At 43.3% G+C, this 24,731-nt stretch overlaps 1 protein-coding gene and 1 pseudogene across 5 annotated transcripts; one reads left to right on the top strand and one right to left on the bottom strand.

Moving 5' to 3' along the window:
* Positions 1–8,112: 8,112 nt before the first annotated feature.
* LOC143540708 (uncharacterized) lies at positions 8,113–9,382 on the top strand (annotated as a pseudogene). The gene is made up of 2 exons (XR_013136631.1): positions 8,113–8,661; positions 9,127–9,382. The product of XR_013136631.1 is annotated as an uncharacterized LOC143540708 (transcript).
* Positions 9,383–10,356: 974 nt separating this feature from the next.
* Positions 10,357–12,770, bottom strand: LOC143540707 (uncharacterized). 4 transcript variants are annotated; one of them, XM_077033691.1, is made up of 4 exons: positions 12,412–12,770; positions 11,465–12,056; positions 10,577–11,379; positions 10,357–10,484 (listed from the first exon to the last, which is right to left on the bottom strand). In XM_077033691.1, the coding sequence occupies exons 2-4, from the start codon at positions 12,051–12,053 to the stop codon at positions 10,392–10,394; spliced, it is 1,485 nt and encodes a 494-aa protein (XP_076889806.1). In that variant the 5' UTR covers positions 12,054–12,056; positions 12,412–12,770; the 3' UTR covers positions 10,357–10,391. The 4 variants fall into 4 exon arrangements, with proteins under 4 accessions (XP_076889806.1, XP_076889807.1, XP_076889809.1 ...); XM_077033694.1 differs by having other exon boundaries at positions 10,360–10,484; positions 11,465–12,018; XM_077033692.1 differs by lacking the exon at positions 12,412–12,770 and having other exon boundaries at positions 11,465–12,069.
* Between the last annotated feature and the right edge of the window lie 11,961 nt (positions 12,771–24,731).

The raw sequence follows: 24,731 nt of genomic DNA, 5'->3' as shown, positions 1-24,731 counted from the left end.
GCCTTCTCCTTCTCGGCTGCGGCAGCGGCCAACTGCCGGTTCTCCTCCCGAAGAGCCCGCGCTTCAGATACATCTTTGGCGCGAGCTGCTTTTAACTTGTCGTTTTCACGACAAAGCAGCTCGACGCGGGGCTGCGTCCGGGCCTGGAGAACCCGAAGCTCATTGGTTAGCCTACCCTCTTGGTAGCTAGTCATGGCTTCCCCCAACGCACCATGAGGAGCAGCGTGGCGAGCCCAGTCCACGCACTCCACAGGGGTACGAAGGGTTGTTCCTCGGCGTATGTTCCATCTTGGAACATACACTTCATTGGAATCCGACACTGCAAAAGAAACAAAGGCAGTTAGGAAAAGATGACAAAAATATACAAAGGAAAAAGAACCCTACGTACCTGTAGGGTCAATAACAGGCCGATAGCCGCCAAACCCATCACCTGAACCTAAAGGAAATCCATCCAACAGGTCAGGCAGACGGGAAGGTGGCATAGATCGGCGGGAAGCCCGGCGCGTACCTGATGGTCCGGCCGTCGCTGCCGGTGGCGCAGGTATAGTGGCAGCCGCTGTGGTAGCCATTGTTGGCGTCGCCTCCTCAGCAACAGTAACCGCCGGCTCCGTGAAAGATGCTGTAAAAATTGCACTCACGGCCGGCGGAGACACCTTCTCAGCTGGAACAGCCTTGGGAAGGCTGGAACCAACGGAAGCAGGCGCAGACGCCTGGGTCGACGCCTCGGGAAGGCTGACCGAGCCTTCCCTCATTGGCGGAGGAATACTTGCTCCAACTCCACCCTGGAATGCGTCAACATCCACACCTGCACAAGCAAAAGTGTTAGAAAAATTTATTTGAAACAACAAATCTAGACAAGAATTATGGGGGCACTTACGGGGTTTCTTGAGCTTGAACGTACGGACGAGCGGGGGCGAACCCGATGGAGCCGGCCTCTTGACACCGGTAACCGTCGTCGTCGCTACAGCCTCCGGAGCGGTGGTCTCCTCACCACCGGGCTCCCCCGCCACCTCTGCACTATCTGACTCCGAGTCAGATAGGACTACCCGGGTCGGCCGTAGAGGCCACCTTCTCCTTGCCTTTCCCGACGGCAGCCTTTTTCTTCCGCACCAGTGGAGGACCTTCTGCGGATTCCTCAGAAGAAGAAATGTCAACTCCAGCAGCAGGCACAGCATTGAGAGGTTCAGGGTAGAAGATAGGCTTACCTGGCCGTCGGTGGCTCAGGATCTCTTGGCCTGGCGGGTAAACCTCCACGAACCGACCCGCGGTCTGCTCTAAGATGGGCAACTCGTTCTCGTCCAGAGCACGAGTACCCATCCGCGCGGGACCATCTTCCTCCCGCGGGTTCAGGAGCGACTGAAGATCGTTCCCCTCTGAAATCAACAAGAAAGTTAGAAAAAATCGAAGTCAGCAAAATGAAACAAGACGTACCATAAGGGACAGAGTTCGAACCATATTCAAAGACGATCGGAACCTTATCCGCATTCGCCGCCTTCCACACCCGGCTCATCCCCAGCATCACCATCGCCGACTCCGGAAAACGGAAAACCGGGGAATGGACCCGGGATATCTTCGAGAACCATTCCGCCTCCTCGTAGTTGAGGGCGGGAAGGTTCGGAAGCGCCTGGCCATTCTTGAACTTCATGGCGATGGGGATGGCGCGAGCGGATATGAAGAAGAACTCTCTTCTCCACGAGCGAAGACTCCGCTCGGTGGTACAAATCTTTAAACCCTTGATACGGGTTGTAAGAGTGTACCACCCCTGGATGCACCTCCAAGTGTAGAAGGTCATCAGACGGTCAACGAGGGGCTCAAGGCCCAGTATCCGGCACACCCACTCAAAGTGCCGGACCTTGGCAATGGCCATGGGGTGCACCTCTGTCAGGTGCACACCGTGCCTCTCCAGAACACGGTACACAAACTTTGTCAACGGAAACCTAAGGTTTCCGTAGACAAAGAATGCAGCATAAACCCCGATCTTGCCACTAGGGGCATCGTACACAGTATGGTGGGGTTCAGGAAACTCAGGCTCGAGAGACTCGAGCATGAACTTCCTGACGATATACTGGTACAGATCGACAGGAAGAGAGCACTGGCATTCGCCAGCAGTCTTCTGGTCATCAGCATCATGAGAAGGCATAGTGGAAGAAAGATGAAAAGAGATTTCAGGGTAATGCTTTACTGAACAGAAAAATTCACCGGAAATTACTTAAGAGATGAAAGTGAAAAGTGTGAATTGCAAATAACCCTCTCCCCCTTTATATACTAATCGCAATTAATGCGGTGAATTTAATGCGAAGGAGAGAGAAATCGAAGGTGCAATGAAACTATGACACGTGGCAAAAAGCAGACTGGCAACAGCTGTTGACAGGACGTGTGCCAGTAATTTCGCGGCCACGCGCCCGAAAAATCGCGCCCACGCGCCTGAAAAAGCGTCTGGAATGACCATATAATGTCACGTCACCATAACTTCCTGCACGTCCTGACAGTCAGAAGAAACCGTCGCGCGACGTTTCAGAGGTTTGGACTGTTCCTATCTTTCCACCAACCTTTCGAATTTCAAAATTCAAAATTTAAAAAGAAGCGGGAAAATACCCCCTTACCTTGGCAAACAAGTAACCATAAGACGGATGCGGGTACAGTGTAAAGGCAAAACCCTTCACATACCTAGCACCCGCAGGGAATTGAAGCCAAGAAAACCTTGGCGAACAAGTAACCATAAGACGGATGCGGGTACAGTGTTAAGGCAAAACCCTTCACATACCTAGCACCCGCAGGGAATTGAAGCCAAGTACCTCGGCAACCAAGTAACTATAAGACAGGTGCGGGTACAGTGTAAAGGCAAAACCCTTCACATACCTAGCACCCGCAGGGAATTGACGCCAGGAATACCTTGGAAGTAAAGTAACCGTAAGACGAGCGCAGGTACAGTGTTAAGGCAAAACCCTTCACATACCTAGCGCTCCGCTGGGAATTGAAACCAAGAAGGATCTTCTGGGCAATGCTTGCGGAAAAGGAAATAACATCCCCGCATAGCGGGAACGTCGAGAACTACGTTGTTTAAAGCTCCAGGATGGAATTGGTGGTTTTAACATAATTGATCACTATGTTCAAAACTACCAAAACCTCATGGAGAATCCACACAACTGGGACTCAATGCTCCTGACTTGCGAGGAGGTTACAGACCTACCCGCATCATACCCAAAGACCAAGCAGGAAACTCGGGCATTTCTGCAAGTGACAAGGACTTCCCATGGAAAACCTTACAAAACCCTTTTCAAAACCCCTTTTAAGTCCAAAAGTTCACCTCACTTTATTAAACACGCATGAGAAGAACATTGGACTGGGGGGACTTGAAGAGGTAGGTCCCAGCAGAGCCCAGTTGGACCCGCAAGACTCACCTTAAACAGGGACGTCTGCGCAGAGACCAACTGGATCCGCAGGACCAACCATGCTCAGAGAAGTGACGTCCTTACGCGCAGTATGCAAGCTGGTCCCGCAGGAAATGCCTCCCATGGTGAAGGACTCCGCCTGTTCCCGCAGCCTCGGATACAAGCCATGAGTGAAGGCCACCCGCGCAGCATGGCTACACGCACTAGGCACTTAACTCTCCCCAGTGTCACCTGAAGGAATGAGCAAAGGCGGGAGGGGGAAAACTCCCGCCTAAATGAGCCAGTCCGTATGATGGAGGATCTTTTGTGTGATACCTGACGAGGTACAGACAAAAGATCTGACCAAGAATGCGACAGCTCACTGACAGCAGCATGGCAGACAGCACGCCACAGCACTGTGACCAATAGCCGCCGCCTACCCACCAACTCCTGCCATACCACGTGCCTAGCCTGTTGTTGGCAGAAGAGGAAGAGTGCACGACACGCCTGCTCTGTGTCAGCCGCTACCTATCCACCACTCACAGGCAGGGCACGTGCATAGGTTACAGTTGGTAGCGTGTTGGGCCGGCTAAACCCCTTGGAAACCTACCTTCGGCTATAAATACCCCAATGGTATGATCATCTTATCTTATCATATATATACCTGATATCTGCTCTAGCAATCTCTTAATATACTTTTATATTTAAAGAGCAATCTAGTCTGATTCTCACGCCGGAGGGTGGTCACAAGGAGGAACCCCCCCCTTCTGAGTGACGAGCTCACGGTGTCTGTTTTGCAGGTTATCAGAAGAACCATCTTCCAAGGGTCTAACCCCTCGTGGGAAACAGCTCTCCAACCCCCAGGTTACCGGTAATCTGTCGGGGTTCGACTGGTGTTTCTTCAGAAACCAAAAGTGTTCTTATGGGCTGATACGTTACTATACACAACTGCTGATGCTTCTTCTTCTTCTGGTAAACACTTGCTTAGATTCTGTTCTGATGATATATTATTATTATTATTATTATTAAGATGTAGAGGAGCTTTGTTTTCCTTTTTCATCAACTTTTATCATTCATGCTAAACAGGTACAAAAGCTCTCAAGCGCCCTTCTGTTGAGAATCCATCAGCAACTGATCCTTGTGGTAATATATTCGTCTTTTGTTCTTACTTCTTGTCAGTTGCTGCTTGTTTTGTTTTAGCGCGTGTGTGTGCAATAAACAACTTTGTTTTACAAGAAAATAATGGTAATTTTTTCTAAAACTTTTAAAGTCTTAAAGATATTAGAAAAGCAACTGCATCATCCGGTTTGGTTTCGGTTGTAAAACATATGATGATTATTATTAGATACAGAAGAGGAGGAGGAGGAGGAACTTGATCCTTTTTATCATGTTTCTGTTGTGTACTTGATAGGTACAACAGGGGCTTCCAAGCGCCCCTGTGTTGAGCATTCATTGGGGACCGGCAACCACTCGTTTGGTATGTATACATTTGTGCCTTGTTCTTAGTTCTTGACAGTTTCTGCTTTAGAGTGCGTGTGTTTGGTTAAAAAGATGATATTGTTTCTCAACTTTAAAAGTCCTTTTTTAAGATATTTGGATTTAATTATATTTTTTTATCTTGTCTTGTTAATTAACAGTTGGAGATCATCCAAACTCTGCGTCACAAGTAACCGCTTCTGCTGGTAATCACTCCTTCCTCTGATGGTTTCTTTTTTTTTAATCACTTTTGTCATCAAACGACCAGATAATTTGTTTATAAACTAATTAGCAGGTACCAAAGCTAAAGCGATACCTTGGGCTTCATTAAAAGCAACGTATGGACAGCCTTCTGATCCAGGTAGGTAACAATGACGTCGGTGTTAAAAACTGTTAAATCTTTTTAATAATGAATCATAATTAATTAATTAATTAATGCAGGTTGGTATCCTACATACAGTTACTCATTGAAGGAAGGTCGCTTTGTTCGAAAACTCAGAAAGTGGGATGGACCGATTACGGTACCTGGTATCTTTACTGAACCCAGCAAATTTGTTTACCCAAAAAAACAAGATGCAGGTGCAGGTAGCAACCTACCTTTTATTATTATTATTATTATTATTATTATTATTATTTAACTGTATTGATAGCTAACTACAATCCTTGCTCTTGTTGGCTGGTTGGTTATTAGGTGCTCAAGTCAAGTGAATCCAGTCAATCAATCTAAACCCTCCTTATTAGTAATATATTATTTTACATGTTTTGGCTTAATTTGTTCCTAGTACTTTATATATGGGCATGGACTCTTTTATTTATGTTGTGGACTGTTCTGTAAGGGCCTGGAGCCTCTTTGAACTCGATCTTTCAAGGCAAGCATGAGTCTTATTTGTGGCGCCGATTAATCTCTTTTATTTTGTAAATAACTGATCAGCACTGGAATTCAGCTTAGTTGCTGTTCCTTTTGGTCTATTAAAGTTTTAGGGCTGGGGCGAGATTTAAAAAGGAAAAAGCCTGTTAACCGAGTCCGAAACCAAGTTGTAACTCGTCTCAAAATCAAACCACGAACCCAGCTTGTTTGTTACGTGCGGGACCCCATAGTCACCAACTATGCATTTAACTTTTCAAAATGACAGGGTCAAACTCTCTTCAATATGCTCTTTGTATTTCCCCTTGTTTGGCACAGTTTTTCCCTGGTAAAGTGACCAAGTTAAAAGTTAATGGGTTAAATTGTTGATTAACTTTATTAAATTTAATGATTGATTTCGACCCACTCTTCTCTAATTATAATTATATATTTAGATTGGACGATAATAGAGGTCGGAGTGTATATTATACTTTTTTCTAAATGTATAAAGTTTTAAATATTAGACAACTAGACCCCTGTTTGTCCGTCCGGTAGGCCCGGTGAACCGGTAGGCCGTCCGGTCCGGTTATGAAAACATTGATTATATGGTTAGATATTCCAAAAAAAAAAATTATTGATTTTATAATCTTTTCAAGTTTTACAACAAAACATTTTACTAAAAATATATACTTCAAATTTTGATTTAACATGTAAGAGTTCTCAACCAACAAGAGGCAGATGAAGTTTTGCCCCTTTACAAAAATGCATATACATAATTCATAAAATGGTGTACAACTCAACCAACAACTAATGGGACGCATACTTGAAGATATCTAAAAAAACTTCACAAGTCAATATTTACAAATTACAGTTCCGTAAGGGTGAAATTAATCTTTACTCTATCATAACATTTATTTGTATAAACTTTTGTGGAAAGACATTCTAACACCATATGAGGTGCATGAGGCTAACATGACTTTCTCAAGATGCATGGTATTATTTACTTTACACATTAGGAGTGGTCATATTGTCCTAAGGCTATGCGTAGTGGAGGGGCTACAAATTGGGGCGAATTGCGACACGTGACGCCCAGTTAGTAAGGTGTAAGAATTTGTTTTTAGGGTGTAATGGTGTAAGGACTACAAATAGTAATAATATATATATATATATATATATATATATATATATATATATATATATATATATATATATTTGGAAGGGATATTTTGAGAACCATGTTGAGTTTTAAGAACTTAAGAACTCAATTCTAGGCCACACATTTAATTAAATGGATTGTAATATGTGGTTGAGATTAAATCTGGCAAAAAAGTCAAAGTAAGAGAGAGAATAAATATGTAAGTGGTTACACTAACTTTTAGGTCCGTTACACATGTGTAAAAAGTCGACTCGGTGCGTAAAAAATTCTGTAATTTTTTTACGTGTATGTAACTTACATATACTACGCATGTGTAAAAAAAATTCGAAAAAAAAAATCGTTACACTGAGTTCTTTCGTGTTTTATTAAAACTCAAAGGAGTTCTTAATTGAAATCTCCCATATATATAGAGGAGAGAGTTATCCTAAAAATAAGTAGTTTCTTAGAAAGACTAAAAATAAATCATAGCCATTGGATCATATCAATCAATAGTTGAGATTTAAAATTACCAAAAACCGTCATAGTTTCCTAGAATTACTCTTTCACAATTATAACCGACATAGTTTCCTAGAATTATTCTTTCACCATAGGTTTTAATGCCAAATGTCAAAATTCTATTGGTTCTTACTATTCCTAGGAAACAACTTCTTTTTATTTGAACCCTTATATATATATGTGTGTGTGTGTGTGTGTGTGTGTGTGTAACACGCACACATAGTAATATAACAATAATAATATTTCTTTCTTCCTTCCAGCGACAAAATCCTCCCGCCCCCGCCCCATTTCGCCCCTGTCGTCCCGTGAAATTCGCCCACTACGTTGAGCCTAAGGTGTGGCATGTTTTCTATATGTTAGGTGATCATCCACACCCATTGCTTAGTCTTGAAGTTGTAGCGTCACATGATCTATGAATTTGGCATGCATTCTTTAGGGTTGCGGAGCCAACAATGATGTTCTGGCTCATTCACTAGCTTTTACGGTATAATAGATGTAGCTGCCCTATAGGGTCCTCGTATATGTCAGAATAGTACAGTACATGCACATTAGTAATATCTTTCCAATGTAATGCATCCCGAAGACTTGTTTTACGAACGTAACGTTTGGTATAACTTCCCTATGAATGCCAAATTTTCATTGCCAACATATATAATAATAATGCACACGTTGATTTTTATTGCATTTCACAACGGCTTTCGACTTTTCATACCTAATAAGCTACATATTTGATTGTTCACACTTGTACAAATACCTTGTTGACACATAATATTTCCGTGTTACATATTATGTGTCATCTAATATTACATGTTACGTGTCGAACTTTCCCTTTGAATAACGAAAAAAGAAAAAAAGATGCGCACTTTATACACAAAACACGACAATCATAAGTCATGGGTGTCAACAAGATAACAACTTACAATATGGGTATATATGCTGATCTTATTATGGAAAACAACATAACATGCCACCATACATATTTTCCCACACCTATGCAATGGACCCTTGAATACTTCTAAAATCATCAACTAGAACTTTCATGTTTGTTAAATGACAATGATGTTTATGGCCTATATTATCTCATCAACATTCACAAGTTCACACCCATTTTTCAAAAATTTATTTTTTTGATGAGTTAGTGTAAGTACAAAGAATCTTGATTTTAAAGGGTGAAATCAAGAATGTTGGAAGGTAAAGCATATGTGAAGGATACAGATATGCCATTGAAGATGCAAGTTCATGCAATGGATTCCGCTTCTCAAGCGCTTGATCTTTATGATGTCGTTGAGTGTACCGCCATTGCGTCATGCATCAAGAAGGTAGCTTTTTGCTTAAAGTTTTATTATTTTTTTTGGCTTAATTTTGAGCATTGTTATAAAAGTATGCTTACAAGGCCGTCGAGTACTCCCCGAGTAATCGTACAAGGTAGGGCGCTATTGCGACTCTTTATAACTCCGCCTAATTAGTAAGAATCGATCAAATGTGGGTTGATTTTGACTAAGAAAATAAAACATAATTCGTATTTCTATAATATTAAAAAACGAATATCATTTTTTTAATTAATGATTAGCAAATTTTAAAATAATTTAGTATTTAAAAATATATTTATATCAATATTCACCTGTTTTGTTATAAATATCAGTAAACTTATGATATTTGACATTTATATAATATCCAAAAATTAATTTTCTTTATATTTATCGGGCAGTCCGAGTACTCTCCGAGTGACTTGTGCAACCTTGATTTTGAGAAATAATTTATGGGCTTTTGATGGAATATTACAGGAATTTGATAGGATGTATGGTGGTGGATGGCAATGTGTTGTGGGTTCAAATTTTAGTAGCTTCTTTACTCACACAAAAGATCTTTCATCTATTTCTCATTGGAGACACTCAATTTCCTCATCTTTAAAGGTGCTACTTATTGATTAATTAATCAAATCAAGAATTAGTGTTTATGGATTGTTTCAAACAAGTTAAAGTATGCTACTTTTTGTAACATGTTTAATTAGTTATTGGTCATAAATTTTATTTCAGTTTAGTAGAAACAAATCTTTATGCGTTATTAAGTTACATTTATTTTTATATGGTAGTACCTAAAGAAATAAAATACAAGTCACTATAACATGATCGTGTCACGTTCGAATCTAGCTTCGACTAGTTTTTGTCTTCATCCACTTAGACAACAATACAACTTCTATGTTTTAATTGATCATATTGGTTAGCAGGTACTGGTGGGTCCCGTACGGTTACAAATAAATACATGATCATGTCGGTTTTTACCATTTTATTATGCTGAAAACACCACCTCAACTAGTATTAGAACTTATATACTGAATTTTTATACATCTACTAAAGAATTTAATTTTCAGGATTTAAAATAATGCACCAAAACAACAATATTTCATTTTATTTGCTGCAAAACACTAATTTTTTTTTCTACACAAGTTCCATAAGCACATCATCGATTAATCTGCTCAAAACCATCTTCTCCAAATCTAACACGGTTTCCTCGACTTCATATACCGTAAAACCATCTTTCCATCCCGTAGTACCCCACGCTCCACCGACTGTATTCCAACTCAAATCCCTTTCCAAAAATACAGAAACTGTATCTGCAGCACACCTCTCGTTCGGAAACTTACTATAGTTTTTAAAATTTTCAAGCTTTTTTAATATTTCCCTCGTTGTCTGATCCTCGGAAACGCAAACTCTTGATGGTAAAATGGATCTTGGAATCCACGGGCTTTGTCTTTGGTGTTCGTGTTCCAAAATCTCGTCTATGCAGTCTTGAAAGAGCTCAAAACTTGCTGGCTCGGGTTCTTGAAAATCTATTATAGTTTTCAAGATTCTTGCTTTCTGCATATTAATGTCGAAAACAACATTTTCTTCTTGACTGTTTCTTGTTTCGGATTGATCCATACACGTAATATTATCATCTCTAGCACGACATGAATCTTTTACAAAAGCTTCACAGAGTGACTCTTGTCTCACACTGCCAATTTCTGTAAAAGAATATACATTAAAATTTATTAATAAAGCATAAAACTTTAAGGTTGTGTATGTGATATACCTTTAATTTTAACTTCAAAATCTTTACTTTCTTCTTGAATTGGCGAATCGACTTGCAAGACTTCATGAACCTACAATGGCATGCAACAATGTTAAGAACTTAAGATCATACTTGACTTTTGACATAATATTTTTGTGATATTTAAAGCATGAAAGAACTCACTATGATCGGCTTTCCGATCTTTGTACTCTTCTTTTGGTTGTTTGACTTGTTGGTTGATAAAGCCGAAGAATTTGTTCGTTTTGAAACTTGACTCGAGAGAGCAGTTCTTTGTGGCTTCAACGAACTGTTTTTTGAAATTGACTTTGTGGATTTTGCATTCTCTACCGATTTTTTCTTAATTTGCGGTGCCGTGTTTTGAATCTTGTCTACTTTCTTTTCAACTTCTTGCTTTCTTTGTGGTTTTCTGGCAACAGGAACAGAAGCTTTCTGCCTATTTTTGACACTTTTATCTTCGGTTTTCGCCTTTTCTTGATGAACCTTTCGAATTGGATTTTCATAAACTTTAACTTTAGGGTCATCAGAATATAAACCAACTCGTTGCGGTCTCACTAAAATAATCGGTGACACATCATCTTCAAATCTTTTGCTACTTTGCTTGATTTCCCGCTTGTTGCTTCTCAAAAGTCCTTTAGATTGCATCATGTTGATGATTTCATCTAACGACATATGTTCTCGATCCGTTTTCTTCACGAAAAACTGCGGTTTCTTTCCATTTGGCAAATCAACATCGAAAACGGGCCTTGTTTTGCTACTAACATCCATTTGTTTCCGTGGCGGCTTTGCAGGAAACTCTTCTAAGCCCATGAGTTTTGCAATTAAGTTTAACCCTTTTGACTTTTCCTCTGTCGCCCTTGATGAAAAAGACTCGGAAGAAGTGAACTCGTGTGTCGAAAACACCATCGAAGAAGACGTGCTTGAGCTTGTTGAAGCAATATCAGGAGACAACTGTGGTTTTCTTTTACCTGCATAGTAAAAAAAATTCTAAAAAAATTTAATTTATGATATTTTAAACCTTTTTTTACAAACATTAAAGATAGAGAATCACACCTTCTAGTCCTTCTACGTATGTGCTTGAAAAGGCACTTTCTTGATAAGACTTTTGTTTAGAAAGCCCTTCTTTAATCACTTCTCTAAGCTCTGTGAAACAATCTCGTGACGACCCATTCGCCAATTTTCTGTCTTTTTGATAACCAGAATCATAAATTTCGAAACTTTCAAACCGATCCGAACCATTCCTGCTAAAAATTTCTTCACTTGGTTTTTCATGTTTCTTCTTGAAACTTGTCAAACTCACTTCTTGCAATTTTCCAAGCATCATTAGCGATTCTTGAAGATCAAGAGCGCCTTTTAGCAAATCCTTCGCGATAACCTTCGGCTGACTTTTAAAACCAACCCCTTTCGACCAGAAATCGATAGCTTCGTTTAGATTCCGAGCTCCGTTTTTCACCTCAACAAGAGACATCTTTTCCTTTTCTTTTGAACTCTTTGATTGCATTTCTGTTTCGGTTCTTCGGTAGCTCGTTTTCGTAGTATTAGTTTTTGTTATTTTGATTGTTTTCCCTTCAACTACACCTCTTGGATCTTCACAAGTGACAAATGATCTGTACACAACTGATCTCAGGCTTTCTTGAGGCATATTCTACTCACACACATCATTACATTGATAAAGTCAGAAACTTTATTAAAAAATATTCAAAATTCACATTTGTGTTACATTTGTTGCTTACTTAATCCACTATTTTCAATCCAAAAAAAGACAAATTTCAAGAATTCAAAAGATTTGTCCGGCTGCATAGTTCATGCCCAACAAGACAAAAAAAAATTAATAAAAATAATATAAATAATAATAATAATAAAATCATCAATTGCCGCCATTACAGAAACAAGTATCTTTCTAGACAAACAGTGACAGATCTAAACAAGACTCCAAATACAAAACTTGAAACAAATTAAGTTAAATAAGCATATGTTTTCCAAGAACAAGAAATGAGTACCTTTTTGAGTGTTTCTTTGCTACCAGACAGCAATAATCACCATTTATTTAACTTAAATTAATAATCTTGAAACTCCCATATGAAAAGATGTAAACTTGAAGGTTAAACCATCAAGATTTCAAGAATCTTTGCTTCCAGACAGAAATATTCAGCATTTATCAAACTCAAATTGGCAATCTTGAAACACCCATGTGAAAAAGATTAAATTTTTACAGAGTATGAACTATAAAAATCAAGATTTCAAGATTTTAAGAATCATGGGAGAAAGAAGGTAAACTTGGAGTCTTGAGTTGTGGTAAAGAAATAAAAACTGAATCTTTATAAATCAAGATGATGTTAAGAGCAAATTTGCAGGTGAAGCAACATATTTGATGAGAAGTTAAGTGTTTTTTTATATATAATTATATAAAAAGGGTGGAAATGTGAATATGAAAGGTTAAAGAATATAATAAGAATAATAATTGGAGTTTAAGGAAAGTTGGGATTTATGTTCTCATGGGTATCATCATGAATTCAGAGCCCTTAGTTTCATGGGCATCCCAAGATATTATACCTGTTTAAAAAATAAAAATAATAATAATAATAATAATAATAATAATAATAAAAGATTTAATAATTTATATAATCTAATCTAATCTAATAATAATAATAATCATGTTTTCATGTGATTAGATGATTACCGTTTGGCTCCTAGCATGTGATTTGGAGGCCCTCCAAAGATTATTAACATAATTATTTGAAAATCTAAAGGGATATTAAATTATTATTAATATTACTTACTAAGACCATCACTGTATAGAAGACGGACTTTAAAGAACTATTTCATAAAGCTCTGTTATGATCTAAAGCCTATGGCCCCACCACTTTCTCCTTACACCACCCGATATCCAAATACAGCCCCCCTACCACCCTCACTATGCCGGCGTGGTGTGCAAGAGCGTTAAAGCCCCCAATGCAGCCCACACCACAAATTCTATTGTGACATCCCACATCGGTTGAGAAGGAGAACTGAAGAGGTAGGTCCCAGCAGAGCCCAGTTGGACCCGCAAGACTCACCTTAAACAGGGACGTCTGCGCAGAGACCAACTGGATCCGCAGGACCAACCATGCTCAGAGAAGTGACGTCCTTACGCGCAGTATGCAAGCTGGTCCCGCAGGAAATGCCTCCCATGGTGAAGGACTCCGCCTGTTCCCGCAGCCTCGGATACAAGCCATGAGGGAAGGCCACCCGCGCAGCATGGCTACACGCACAAGGCACTTAGCTCTCAATCGTTCAGTGTCACCTGAAGGAATGAGCCAAGCCGGGAGCAATCCCGCACAGAGGCGGGAGGGGGAATACTCCCGCCCAAATAAGCCAGTCCGTATACTGAAGGATCTTTTACTGTACCTGACGAGGTATGGGCAAAAGATCTGATCAGAGATGCGACAGCTCACTGACAGCAGCATGGCAGACAGCACGCCACAGCACTGTGACCAATAGCCGCCGCCTACCCACCAACTCCTGCCATACCACGTGCCTAGCCTGTAGTTGGCAGAAGAGGAAGAGTGCACGACACGCCTGCTCTGTGTCAGCCGCTACCTATCCACCACTCACAGGCAGGGCACGTGCATAGGTTACAGTTGGTAGCGTGTTGGGCCGGCTAAACCCCTTGGAAACACTACCTTCGGCTATAAATACCACAAATGGTATGATCATCATATCTTACTACATTATCATCATATTATACCTGATATCTGCTCTAGCAATCTCTTAATATACTTTTATATTTAAAGAGCAATCTAGTCTGATTCTCACGCCGGAGGGTGGTCACAAGGAGGAACCCCCCCCTTCTCAGTGACGAGCTCACGGTGTCTGTTTTGCAGGTTATCAGAAGAACCATCTTCCAAGGGTCTAACCCCTCGTGGGAAACATCTCTCCAACCCCCAGGTTGCCAGTAACCTGCCCGGGGCTCGGTTAGTGTTTCTTCATTGGCGCCATCCGTGCATAAAGCTAGAACTACAATTTTCTCCAGTTTTTTCAAAACTTTATACAAAAGATGGTTAGAGAAATTCCGGTAACCACAACCCCAGCTATTGGGGGGAATACCGGCAACACAGTTTTTACAAACACTACTCCGGCTACCGAAGCCGGAGCAAGTGAAGTAAATTTTACGAACACTACCCCACTTACTAAAGCAGGGGCAAGTGCAGTAAATGACCGCCTACTGGGATCCACCGATACCCAGTTTGAAAAACGAAGACTCCCCCGCCAGACTCTCGACGAAGTCAAGGCATGGGCGAAGGCACGACAAAAGGAATTCCAGGCTGAGTTGAACGAACGCTTGCGTTCCGTGCAACAGGCCGACGAATTCGAATACTGGGAGGATGACTCGGAGGAATCCGACTCCGACGCGAACCCTCGTCATAAGGCAAAAGGGAAGCGTAAAGAAACGGAAATCCAACCGAAAAGGCATTTTGGACAAGCCTTCAAACCAAGAAGCATAGATGGAGGTCCACGAGACTTCTCTAAAACGTTCAGACCAAACGTTACAAATGCAGGAACGTCCAAATTTGCAAGGGACATTGCTGAAGCAATCGCCCCGAAAAGTGCTAAACAAATGCCTAACATAGGCACATATGATGGCATATCTGATCCAGACGATCATTTGAACAGGTTCATAGCGGGGGCAACCGTTAGCAATTGGACGGAACCCACGTGGTGTTACATGTTCCAAATGACGCTGGTGGGGGCTGCTAGGGCTTGGTTCGATCGTTTACCGGTTAACCACATTTACGACTGGGCAGACTTCCAGCAGAAGTTTAGCCAACACTTCAGCCAGCAGCGAAAGTATACCGAGGAGCAATGGACAATCCTCAAATGCACACGGGAAGAAGATGAATCTCTGCTAAACTTCATCACTCGCTTCAACTCAAAGAAGTTAAGTTTGGGCAATATCAGCGAGGATCTTGTTCGCGCAGCCTTCATCCAGGGCGCGCAAGACCCAGAGCTTATCCGCACCCTAACGGGTAAAGATGGAATGCCATCCACATGGGATGGCATCATGACAGCAGCCAAACGCTATGCGGAAACGGAGAAGCAACTGGGTAGAGACCTTCCGCAGAACACAAACCTTTACACCCAGAGGACGAGAGAGGACAACGTCCTCACCGCCCGATTGAACAAAAAACGGAAGCAAGGCATTTGGCAGTCAAGGGTAAACTTTGACACCTCATCCGGCTTACAGCACCGATTGGGTGAAAGGGATAATGTAAAGCCGCACCGGAACTCCAGGTGGACGCCACTTACCAAAAGCGTCACTGACATATTTGCTACTGAGGAGCTCCCATGGCCAAAGCCTCCAGTAATCCGGCATCGTCACGATGCTGATCGGAGCAAGTACTGTGACTATCACAGAACAAAAGGCCACAACACCGAAGAATGCATAGACGTAAAAGACATGGTCGAAACATTCGTCAGAGATGGGACGCTCGCGCACCTCGTGGCGAAATAAAAGCTAGGCAGGCGAGTGCGTATAGAACCCCAGCTGGGGAAAACACGAACAAATTTCAGCTTCAAAATCGAGACTACATGCTGCGTAAAGAACGAGATCCCGAACCAGGTGCGTATCGGCTCGATGGCACTCCCATCCCAACATGGAAGGGAGTTCAATTACACAGTTTGCATGTAATCAATTCCAATTTGTAAAGAGAAGGCCAAGAGCCACTTCTAATGGAAATGATTCTCTTTAAGAATATCGAAGCTGATGATTTTACATTTATACTTTTCTGAACACTAATATGCCGGTTTCCACCGCATAATTACGTGAAGTCATTGCATGGGAAGGCGGTCCTACCCGCACGAACCCAATAACGTGACAAACCTTCACGCAGCTCAGTTGAAGGGGAAAAAGTTCAGCACCCAAAAATGAAAGTGCCGGTCTATCCGCATGAATCATTAAGGAAACTGAATAATAACCTGTCAACAACCGCGCGTCGAACGGTTAAAACTATCCAACACTGGTGACGACATTCACATTACGTGAAGTCGTCGCGTGGGAAGGCGGTCTTACCCGCACGAACCCAATAACGTGGCAAACCTTCACGCAGGTCAGTTGAAAGAGTTCATCCCATTAAATGAAAGTGCCGGTCTATCCGCATGAATCATGAAAGGAAAATGAACACTAACCTATCGACAACCGCGCGTCGAACGGTTCAAAACAAAATTCTTAAAAAGATGAGAAAAACCTACACGCAGGTCAGATAAGGGTAAAGTTCTGCCATCCTACTAAGTGCAAGTGACGGTTCTACCCGCACAATCACGAAAGAGGAAGCAAAACTTCACCTATTATCAACCACGTTCAAAGGTTAACTTATCCTCAAAAGATGAGAAAAACCTACACGCAGGTCAGATAAGGGTAAAGTTCTGCCATCCAAGTGCAAGTGACGGTTCTACCCGCACAATCACGAAAGAGGAAGCAAAACTTCACCTATTATCAACCACGTTCAAAGGTTAACTTATCCTCAAAAGATGAGAAAAACCTACACGCAGGTCAGATAAGGGTAAAGTTCTGCCATCCTACTAAGTGCAAGTGACGGTTCTACCCGCACAATCACGAAAGAGGAAGCAAAACTTCACACCTATTATCAACCACGTTCAAAGGTTAACTTATCCTCAAAAGATGAGAAACCTACACGCAGGTCAGATAAGGGTAAAGTTCTGCCATCCTACTAAGTGCAAGTGACGGTTCTACCCGCACAATCACGAAGGAGGAAGCGAAACTTTAACCCACTATCAACCACGTTCAAAGGTTCTTATTCTGAACACTTGGAAAATTGCTAATTTAAACTAAGTATGCAAGTCATAAAGTTTATAAAGCAAGGAACCCAAAGAAGGAAATAACAGTCTTATACGCAAAAAGATTAATATTTCAATGATGTATTACAACAGTAGCCGGGTAACTACCCGCCTAAAAGAAATCTATACAAAGCTGTCTATCCTAACGGTGGGAAGAGATCTTCAGGATCAGGCTTCAGGGCCACCTCCGCTTGGACCAGCACCGTCTGAGCGTGGCTGCCCAAGGAAAGCCTTAAGGATGTTTAGCCCATCATCAGCAGCAGCAGCTTCATTCACCTTCTCCACCACTGGATGCGGGAAGGCAGCATACTGGTTCACAGCTTGGTCATAAGCAACTTCAGTATTAACATGGAATAAAGGGAAGTTGGAGGGCGGAAAGCCTCTCTCAGCAAACCCTAGACCAAGCAGGAAACCAGTCTTCTCCCCATCCTCATGAGAAGCGTTGAGGGCTGCGCTCATTGCATCGTCGTAAGAGGTCTCTGAAAGGACCCGACGCACAACCTACAAAAGAAAATTACAAGTTAGAACATTTTCTAATTACAAGTAGAAAAGAGAGAAAAAAAAGAGGATACCTGAGGCAACGCTTCTCGAAGTAGCCATTGGAGGGTAGCTTGCACTTCGTCACGGGCGCGTTCGGCTTCGCTTTGGTTCAGATTGGCAAGTAATACTTCCTTTGCGGCAGCCTCTTCGACGCCCTTAAGCTTCCGCTCGGTTTGGTCAAGCACCCCCCTCTGGTCAAGAATCTCTTGCAGCTTCTTGGCGTCTTCCATTGCCAAGGCATCATGAGCATGCTGAAGAGCCTTTAATTTGCATTTAAGCTGCTCATTCTCTTCGCGAAGCGGCTCAGCAACAGCCTCAGCCTTGGCAGCCCTCTCAGTTGAGTTTCGCGCAGTCTCCTTAGCCAGCCGAAGCTGTTCATTCACAGCTTGGGCAGCCTTGGAGCGGGCCTCGAGTCGCGCCTGGACTTCAACCTCGAGGGCCTTGAATGCCTTCTCCTTCTCGGCTGCGGCAGCGGCCAACTGCCGGTTCTCCTCCCGAAGAGCCCGCGCTTCAGATACATCTTTGGCGCGAGCTGCTTTTAACTTGTCGTTTTCACGACAAAGCAGCTCGACGCGGGGCTGCGTTCGGGCCTGGAGAACCCGAAGCTCATTGGTTAGCCTACCCTCTTGGTAGCTAGCCATGGCTTCCCCCAACGCGCCATGAGGAGCAGCGTGGCGAGCCCAGTCCACGCACTCCACAGGGGTGCGAAGGGTTGTCCCTCGGCGTATGTTCCATCTTGGAACATACACTTCATTGGAATCCGACACTGCAAAAGAAACAAAGGCAGTTAGGAAAAGATGACAAAAATATACAAAGAAAAAAGAACCCTACGTACCTGTAGGGTCAATAACAGGCCGATAGCCGCCAAACCCATCACCTGAACCTAAAGGAAATCCATCCAACAGGTCAAGCAGACGGGAAGGTGGCATAGATCGGCGGGAAGCCTGGCGCATACCTGATGGTCCGGCCGTCGGTGGCGGTGGCGCAGGTATAGTGGCAGCCGCTGTGGTAGCCATGTTTGGCGCCACCTTCTCAGCAACAGTAACCGCCGGCTCCGTGAAAGATGCTGTAAAAATTGCACTCACGGCCGGCGGAGACACCTTCTCAGCTGGAACAGCCTTGGGAAGGCTGGAACCAGCGGAAGCAGGCGTAGACGCCTGGGTCGACGCCTCGGGAAGGCTGACCGAGCCTACCGTCATTGGCGGGGGAATACTTGCTCCAACTCCACCCTGGAATGCGTCAACATCCACACCTGCACAAGCAAAAGTGTTAGAAAAATTTATTTGAAACAACAAATCTAGACAAGAATTATGGAGGTACTCACGGGGTTTCTTGAGCTTGAACGCACGGACGAGCGGGGGCGAACCCGATGGAGCCGGCCTCTTGACACCGGTAACCGTCGTCGTCGCTGCCTCCCCGGAGGTAACACCTGCAGCCTCCGGAGCGGTGGTCTCCTCACCACCGGGCTTCCCCGCCACCTCTGCATTATCTGACTCCGAGTCAGATAGGATTACCGGGTCGGCCGTAGAGGCCACCTTCTCCTTGCCCTTCCCGACGGCAGCCTTTTTCTTCCGCACCAGTGGAGGACCTTCTGCGGATTCCTCAGAAGAAGAAATGTCATGAACTCCAGCAGCAGGCACAGCATTGAGAGGTTCAGGGTAGAAGATAGGCTTACCTGGCCGTCGGTGGCTCAGGATCTCTTGGCCTGGCGGGTAAACCTCCACGAACCGACCCGCGGTCTGCTCTAAGATGGGCAACTCGTTCTCGTCCAGAGCACGAGTACCCATCCGCGCGGGACCATCTTCCTCCCGCGGATTCAGGAGCGATTGAAGATCGTTACCCTCTGAAATCAACAAGAAAGTTAGAAAAAATCGTAGTCAGCAAAAAGAAACAAGACATACCATAAGGGGTAGAGTTCGAACCATATTCAAGGACGATCGGAACCTTATCCGCATTCGCCGCCTTCCACACCCGGCTCATCCCCAGCATCACCATCGCCGACTCTGGAAAACGGAAAACCGGGGACTGGACCCGGGATATCTTCGCGAACCATTCCGCCTCCTCGTAGTTGATGGCGGGAAGGTTCGGAAGCGGCTGGCCATTCTTGAACTTCATGGCAATGGGGATGGCTCGAGCGGATATGAAGAAGAACTCTCTCCTCCATGAGCGAAGACTCCGCTCGGTGGCACAAATCTTTAAACCCTTGATACGGGTTGTAAGAGTGTACCACCCTTGGATGCACCTCCAAGTATAGAAGGTCATCAGGCGGTCAACGAGGGGCTCAAGGCCCAGTATCCGGCACACCCACTCAAAGTGCCGGACCTTGGCAATAGCCATGGGGTGCACCTCTGTCAAGTGCACACCGTGCCTCTCTAGGACACGGTACACAAACTTTGTCAACGGAAACCTAAGGTTCCCATAGACAAAGAATGCAGCATAAACCCCGATCTTGCCACTTGGGGCATCGTACACAGTATGGTGGGGCTCAGGAAACTCAGGCTCGAGAGACTCGAGCATGAACTTCCTGACGATATACTGGTACAGATCGACAGGAAGAGAGCACTGGCATTCGCCAGCAGTCTTCTGGTCATCAGCATCATGAGAAGACATGGTGAAAGAAAGATGAAAAGAGATTTCAGGGTAAAGCTTTACTGAACAGAAAAATTCGCCGGAAATTACTTGAAAAGAAGAGATGAAAGTGGAAAGTGTGAATTGCAAATAACCCTCTCCCCCTTTATATAGTAATCGCAATTAATGCGGTGAATTTAATGCGGAGGAGAGAGAAATCAAATGGGCAATGAAACTATGACACGTGGCAAAAAGCAAGCTGGCAACAGCTGTTGAAAGGACGTGTGCCAGTAATTTCGCGGCCACGCGCCCGAAAAATCGCTCCCACGCGCCTGAAAAAGCGACTGGAATGACCATGTTCTGTCACGTCACCATAACTTCCTGCACGTCCTGACACAGTCAGAAGAAACCGTCGCACGACGTTTCAAAGGTTTGGACTTATCTTTTCACCAACCTTTCGAATTTCAAAATTCAAAATTTAAAAAGAAGCGGGAAAATACCCCCTTACCTTGGCGAACAAGTAACCATAAGACGGATGCGGGTACAGTGTTAAGGCAAAACCCTTCACATACCTAGCACCCGCAGGGAATTGAAGCCAAGAACCTTGGCGAACAAGTAACCATAAGACGGATGCGGGTACAGTGTAAAGGCAAAACCCTTCACATACCTAGCACCCGCAGGGAATTGAAGCCAAGAAAACCTTGGCGAACAAGTAACCATAAGACGGATGCGGGTACAGTGTTAACGCAAAACCCTTCACATACCTAGCACCCGCAGGGAATTGAAGCCAAGTACCTCGGCAACCAAGTAACTATAAGACAGGTGCGGGTACAGTGTAAAGGCAAAACCCTTCACATACCTAGCACCCGCAGGGAATTGACGCCAGGAATACCTTGAGAGTAAAGTAACCGTAAGACGAGCGCAGGTACAGTGTTAAGGCAAAACCCTTCACATACCTAAGCGCTCCGCTGGGAATTGAAACCAAGAAGGATCTTCTGGGCAATGCTTGCGGAAACGGAAATAGCATCCCCGCATAGCGGGAACATCGAGAACTACGTTGTTTGAAGCTCCAGGATGGAATTGGTGGTCTTAACATAATTGATCACTATGTTCAAAACTACCAAAACCTCATGGAAAATACATACAACTGGGACTCAATGCTCCTGACTTGCGAGGAGGTTACAGACCTACCCGCATCATACCCAAAGACCAAGCAGGAAACTCGGGCATTTCTGCAAGTGACAAGGACTTCCGCGGAAAGAATCCCCATGGAAAACCTTACAAAACCCTTTTCAAAACCCTTTGCTCAAGTCCAAAAGTTCACCTCACTTCATTAAACACTCATGAGAAGAACATTGGACTGGGGGGACTTGAAGAGGTAGGTCCCAGCAGAGCCCAGTTGGACCCGCAAGACTCACCTTAAACAGGGACGTCTGCGCAGAGACCAACTGGATCCGCAGGACCAACCATGCTCAGAGAAGTGACGTCCTTACGCGCAGTATGCAAGCTGGTCCCGCAGGAAATGCCTCCCATGGTGAAGGACTCCGCCTGTTCCCGCAGCCTCGGATACAAGCCATGAGGGAAGGCCACCCGCGCAGCATGGCTACACGCACAAGGCACTTAGCTCTCAATCGTTCAGTGTCACCTGAAGGAATGAGCCAAGCCGGGAGCAATCCCGCACAGAGGCGGGAGGGGGAATACTCCCGCCCAAATAAGCCAGTCCGTATACTGAAGGATCTTTTACTGTACCTGACGAGGTATGGGCAAAAGATCTGATCAGAGATGCGACAGCTCACTGACAGCAGCATGGCAGACAGCACGCCACAGCACTGTGACCAATAGCCGCCGCCTACCCACCAACTCCTGCCATACCACGTGCCTAGCCTGTAGTTGGCAGAAGAGGAAGAGTGCACGACACGCCTGCTCTGTGTCAGCCGCTACCTATCCACCACTCACAGGCAGGGCACGTGCATAGGTTACAGTTGTTGGGCCGGCTAAACCCCTTGGAAACACTACCTTCGGCTATAAATACCACAAATGGTATGATCATCATATCTTACTACATTATCATCATATTATACCTGATATCTGCTCTAGCAATCTCTTAATATACTTTTATATTTAAAGAGCAATCTAGTCTGATTCTCACGCCGGAGGGTGGTCACAAGGAGGAACCCCCCCCTTCTCAGTGACGAGCTCACGGTGTCTGTTTTGCAGGTTATCAGAAGAACCATCTTCCAAGGGTCTAACCCCTCGTGGGAAACATCTCTCCAACCCCCAGGTTGCCAGTAACCTGCCCGGGGCTCGGTTAGTGTTTCTTCAAGAACTAAGCCTTCTTTATAAGGAGGTGGATACCTTCCCCATCATAACGCGTTTTGGGCGCTTAATGGTAGTGGATGAGAGGAGAATTCCACAGTTAAGCGTGCTCAGGTGGGAGAGTATGAGGATGGGTGACCACCTGGGCAACCAAAAGCAAATCCGTGAGGCGATGGTGGTACGTCCCGACCAAAGCGGACAATATTATGGTGCGATGGTAGCTGGGTTGTTACAAATGGTATCAAAGCCAGGGCCGGACCGGTGGTGCCAGGTCCCGCGAGGACGCTGGACCCCTAAGGGGGGTGGATTGTGGCATCCCACATTGGTCGGAAGGAGAACTAAGCCTTCTTTATAAGAAGGTGGATACCTTCCCCATCATAACGCGTTTTGGGCGCTTAATGATAGTGGATGATAGGAGAATTCCACAGTTAAGCGTGCTCAGGTGGGAGAAGTATGAGGATGGGTGACCACTTGGGCAACCAAAAGCAAATCCGCGAGACGATGGTGGTACGTCCCGACCAAAGCGGACAATATTATGGTGCGGTGGTAGCTGGGTTGTTACATCTAATAAGGTGTTACATTTGCAAATGAACTTTAAATGAGTCTGTTCAAAACACGACAAGACTTTAAGTGTGTTTAGGTTGTAAATTGATGTTTTTGCTAAAAAAAACCCATCAACATAACTCTTGTTTTAGTTATATAAAAAAATTGTATTATAACATATTAAAAATAACAACTTCTTATAAGTGAAATATAATGGTGTTTTAAATTGGAATAGAATCACAAGTCTTGTTTGGCTGGATTTAGCATCTTTTCGGGGTGGAGCTTTAAATGTAATTTAATCCCCACCAATCTTTTGTTTGCCTCTTGTCTGCTAGACATCAATTTCAAATCCTACTTCAATTTATGATATGTCATATATTGGGTCCATATGTTTTCAATTTGAACCTCATTTCACAAACCATCTTCCTACTATTCGCATGTATATATAAACTACTAGTCTAAATGTGTAATGTTTCAAAAAATCAAGACGTGTGAGTTAATATGTAAAGTTGTCAAGATCGTTATGTTTCTATGAATCATTTTGTCTTTGTAAGCTTTTAAGATTGCAAATTGAATCGGAATCTGAATATTCTACAGAAAAGTGATAACTTTTTCTCATGTGTAACGTGTTGTGTTTTTATTAAACGCCAAAAAAGTCACTTCACGCATCGTATGAATTGACTTTTATAGTTATATAAATTATACTAGGTTGTTTGGAGTAAAATCTCAGGTGTTGAAATGTTGAGGTCGGATAATTTTTATGTTGTTTTAGTTATGTTCGCCTACTTATAGTTTTCTTACACCCTTATGGTTAAACACTTAAAAACAAGATCTTGTGTAAGATCTTATAATTATAGAGACCTTACTTGACCCGGACCGACACACCTATACTAAATAAAAGTATTATATCATAGGATGTTAAGATGAACACTAGATTATAAAGTTGAATTGAAACAAAGGTTACTCGGGTATTTGGGACAGTTTCAAACGCTGTTAAAAAACAAGCAAATGTTAGATGATGTATTTGCACCCACTATCAAAATAAGTTGGTACTTTTTAGAAAAATGGGTAAGAAGAAGGATACCTGACATTATGGAGTGTGGTGGTGGTGGTGGTGGTGGTGGTGGTGGTGGTGGTGTGGATACAATACAAGCAGTGGGGCAGGATGGCAGGAATGGTGGTGGTTGGCAATCAATTGAGGTGAGTATTATGGGATGGGTTGTTTTGACTTTTGACTTCGAGTACAAATTTATGTTTTTTATAATATTTAAATTCAAAACTTTAAAAATAATTTTTAATTAAAAATAAAGAAAATACACTTCTGGCTAATAGTAATACCTTTTAAGTTTCAAAGTCACAAAGTGAGTCAAGGTGTATGAATGAATAATGATAATCACTTTACAATGTGTATATTGATATTTAATAAATAGAATAATGTGTCCCTTTATCAATTTCATATATAACTTTTATTTTATATACGGGATTGCATAGGAGCCCAAATTACATAGGTGAATTTGAA

Source organism: Bidens hawaiensis, unplaced genomic scaffold (assembly GCF_021521415.1).
Source record: "Bidens hawaiensis isolate Kalapana, Puna unplaced genomic scaffold, B.hawaiensis_p1.1 tig00012327_1, whole genome shotgun sequence".
Lineage (NCBI taxonomy): Eukaryota > Viridiplantae > Streptophyta > Magnoliopsida > Asterales > Asteraceae > Bidens > Bidens hawaiensis.
The sequence above is the reverse complement of the archived record's forward strand: the minus strand, read 5'-3'. Positions and strand labels throughout refer to the sequence as shown.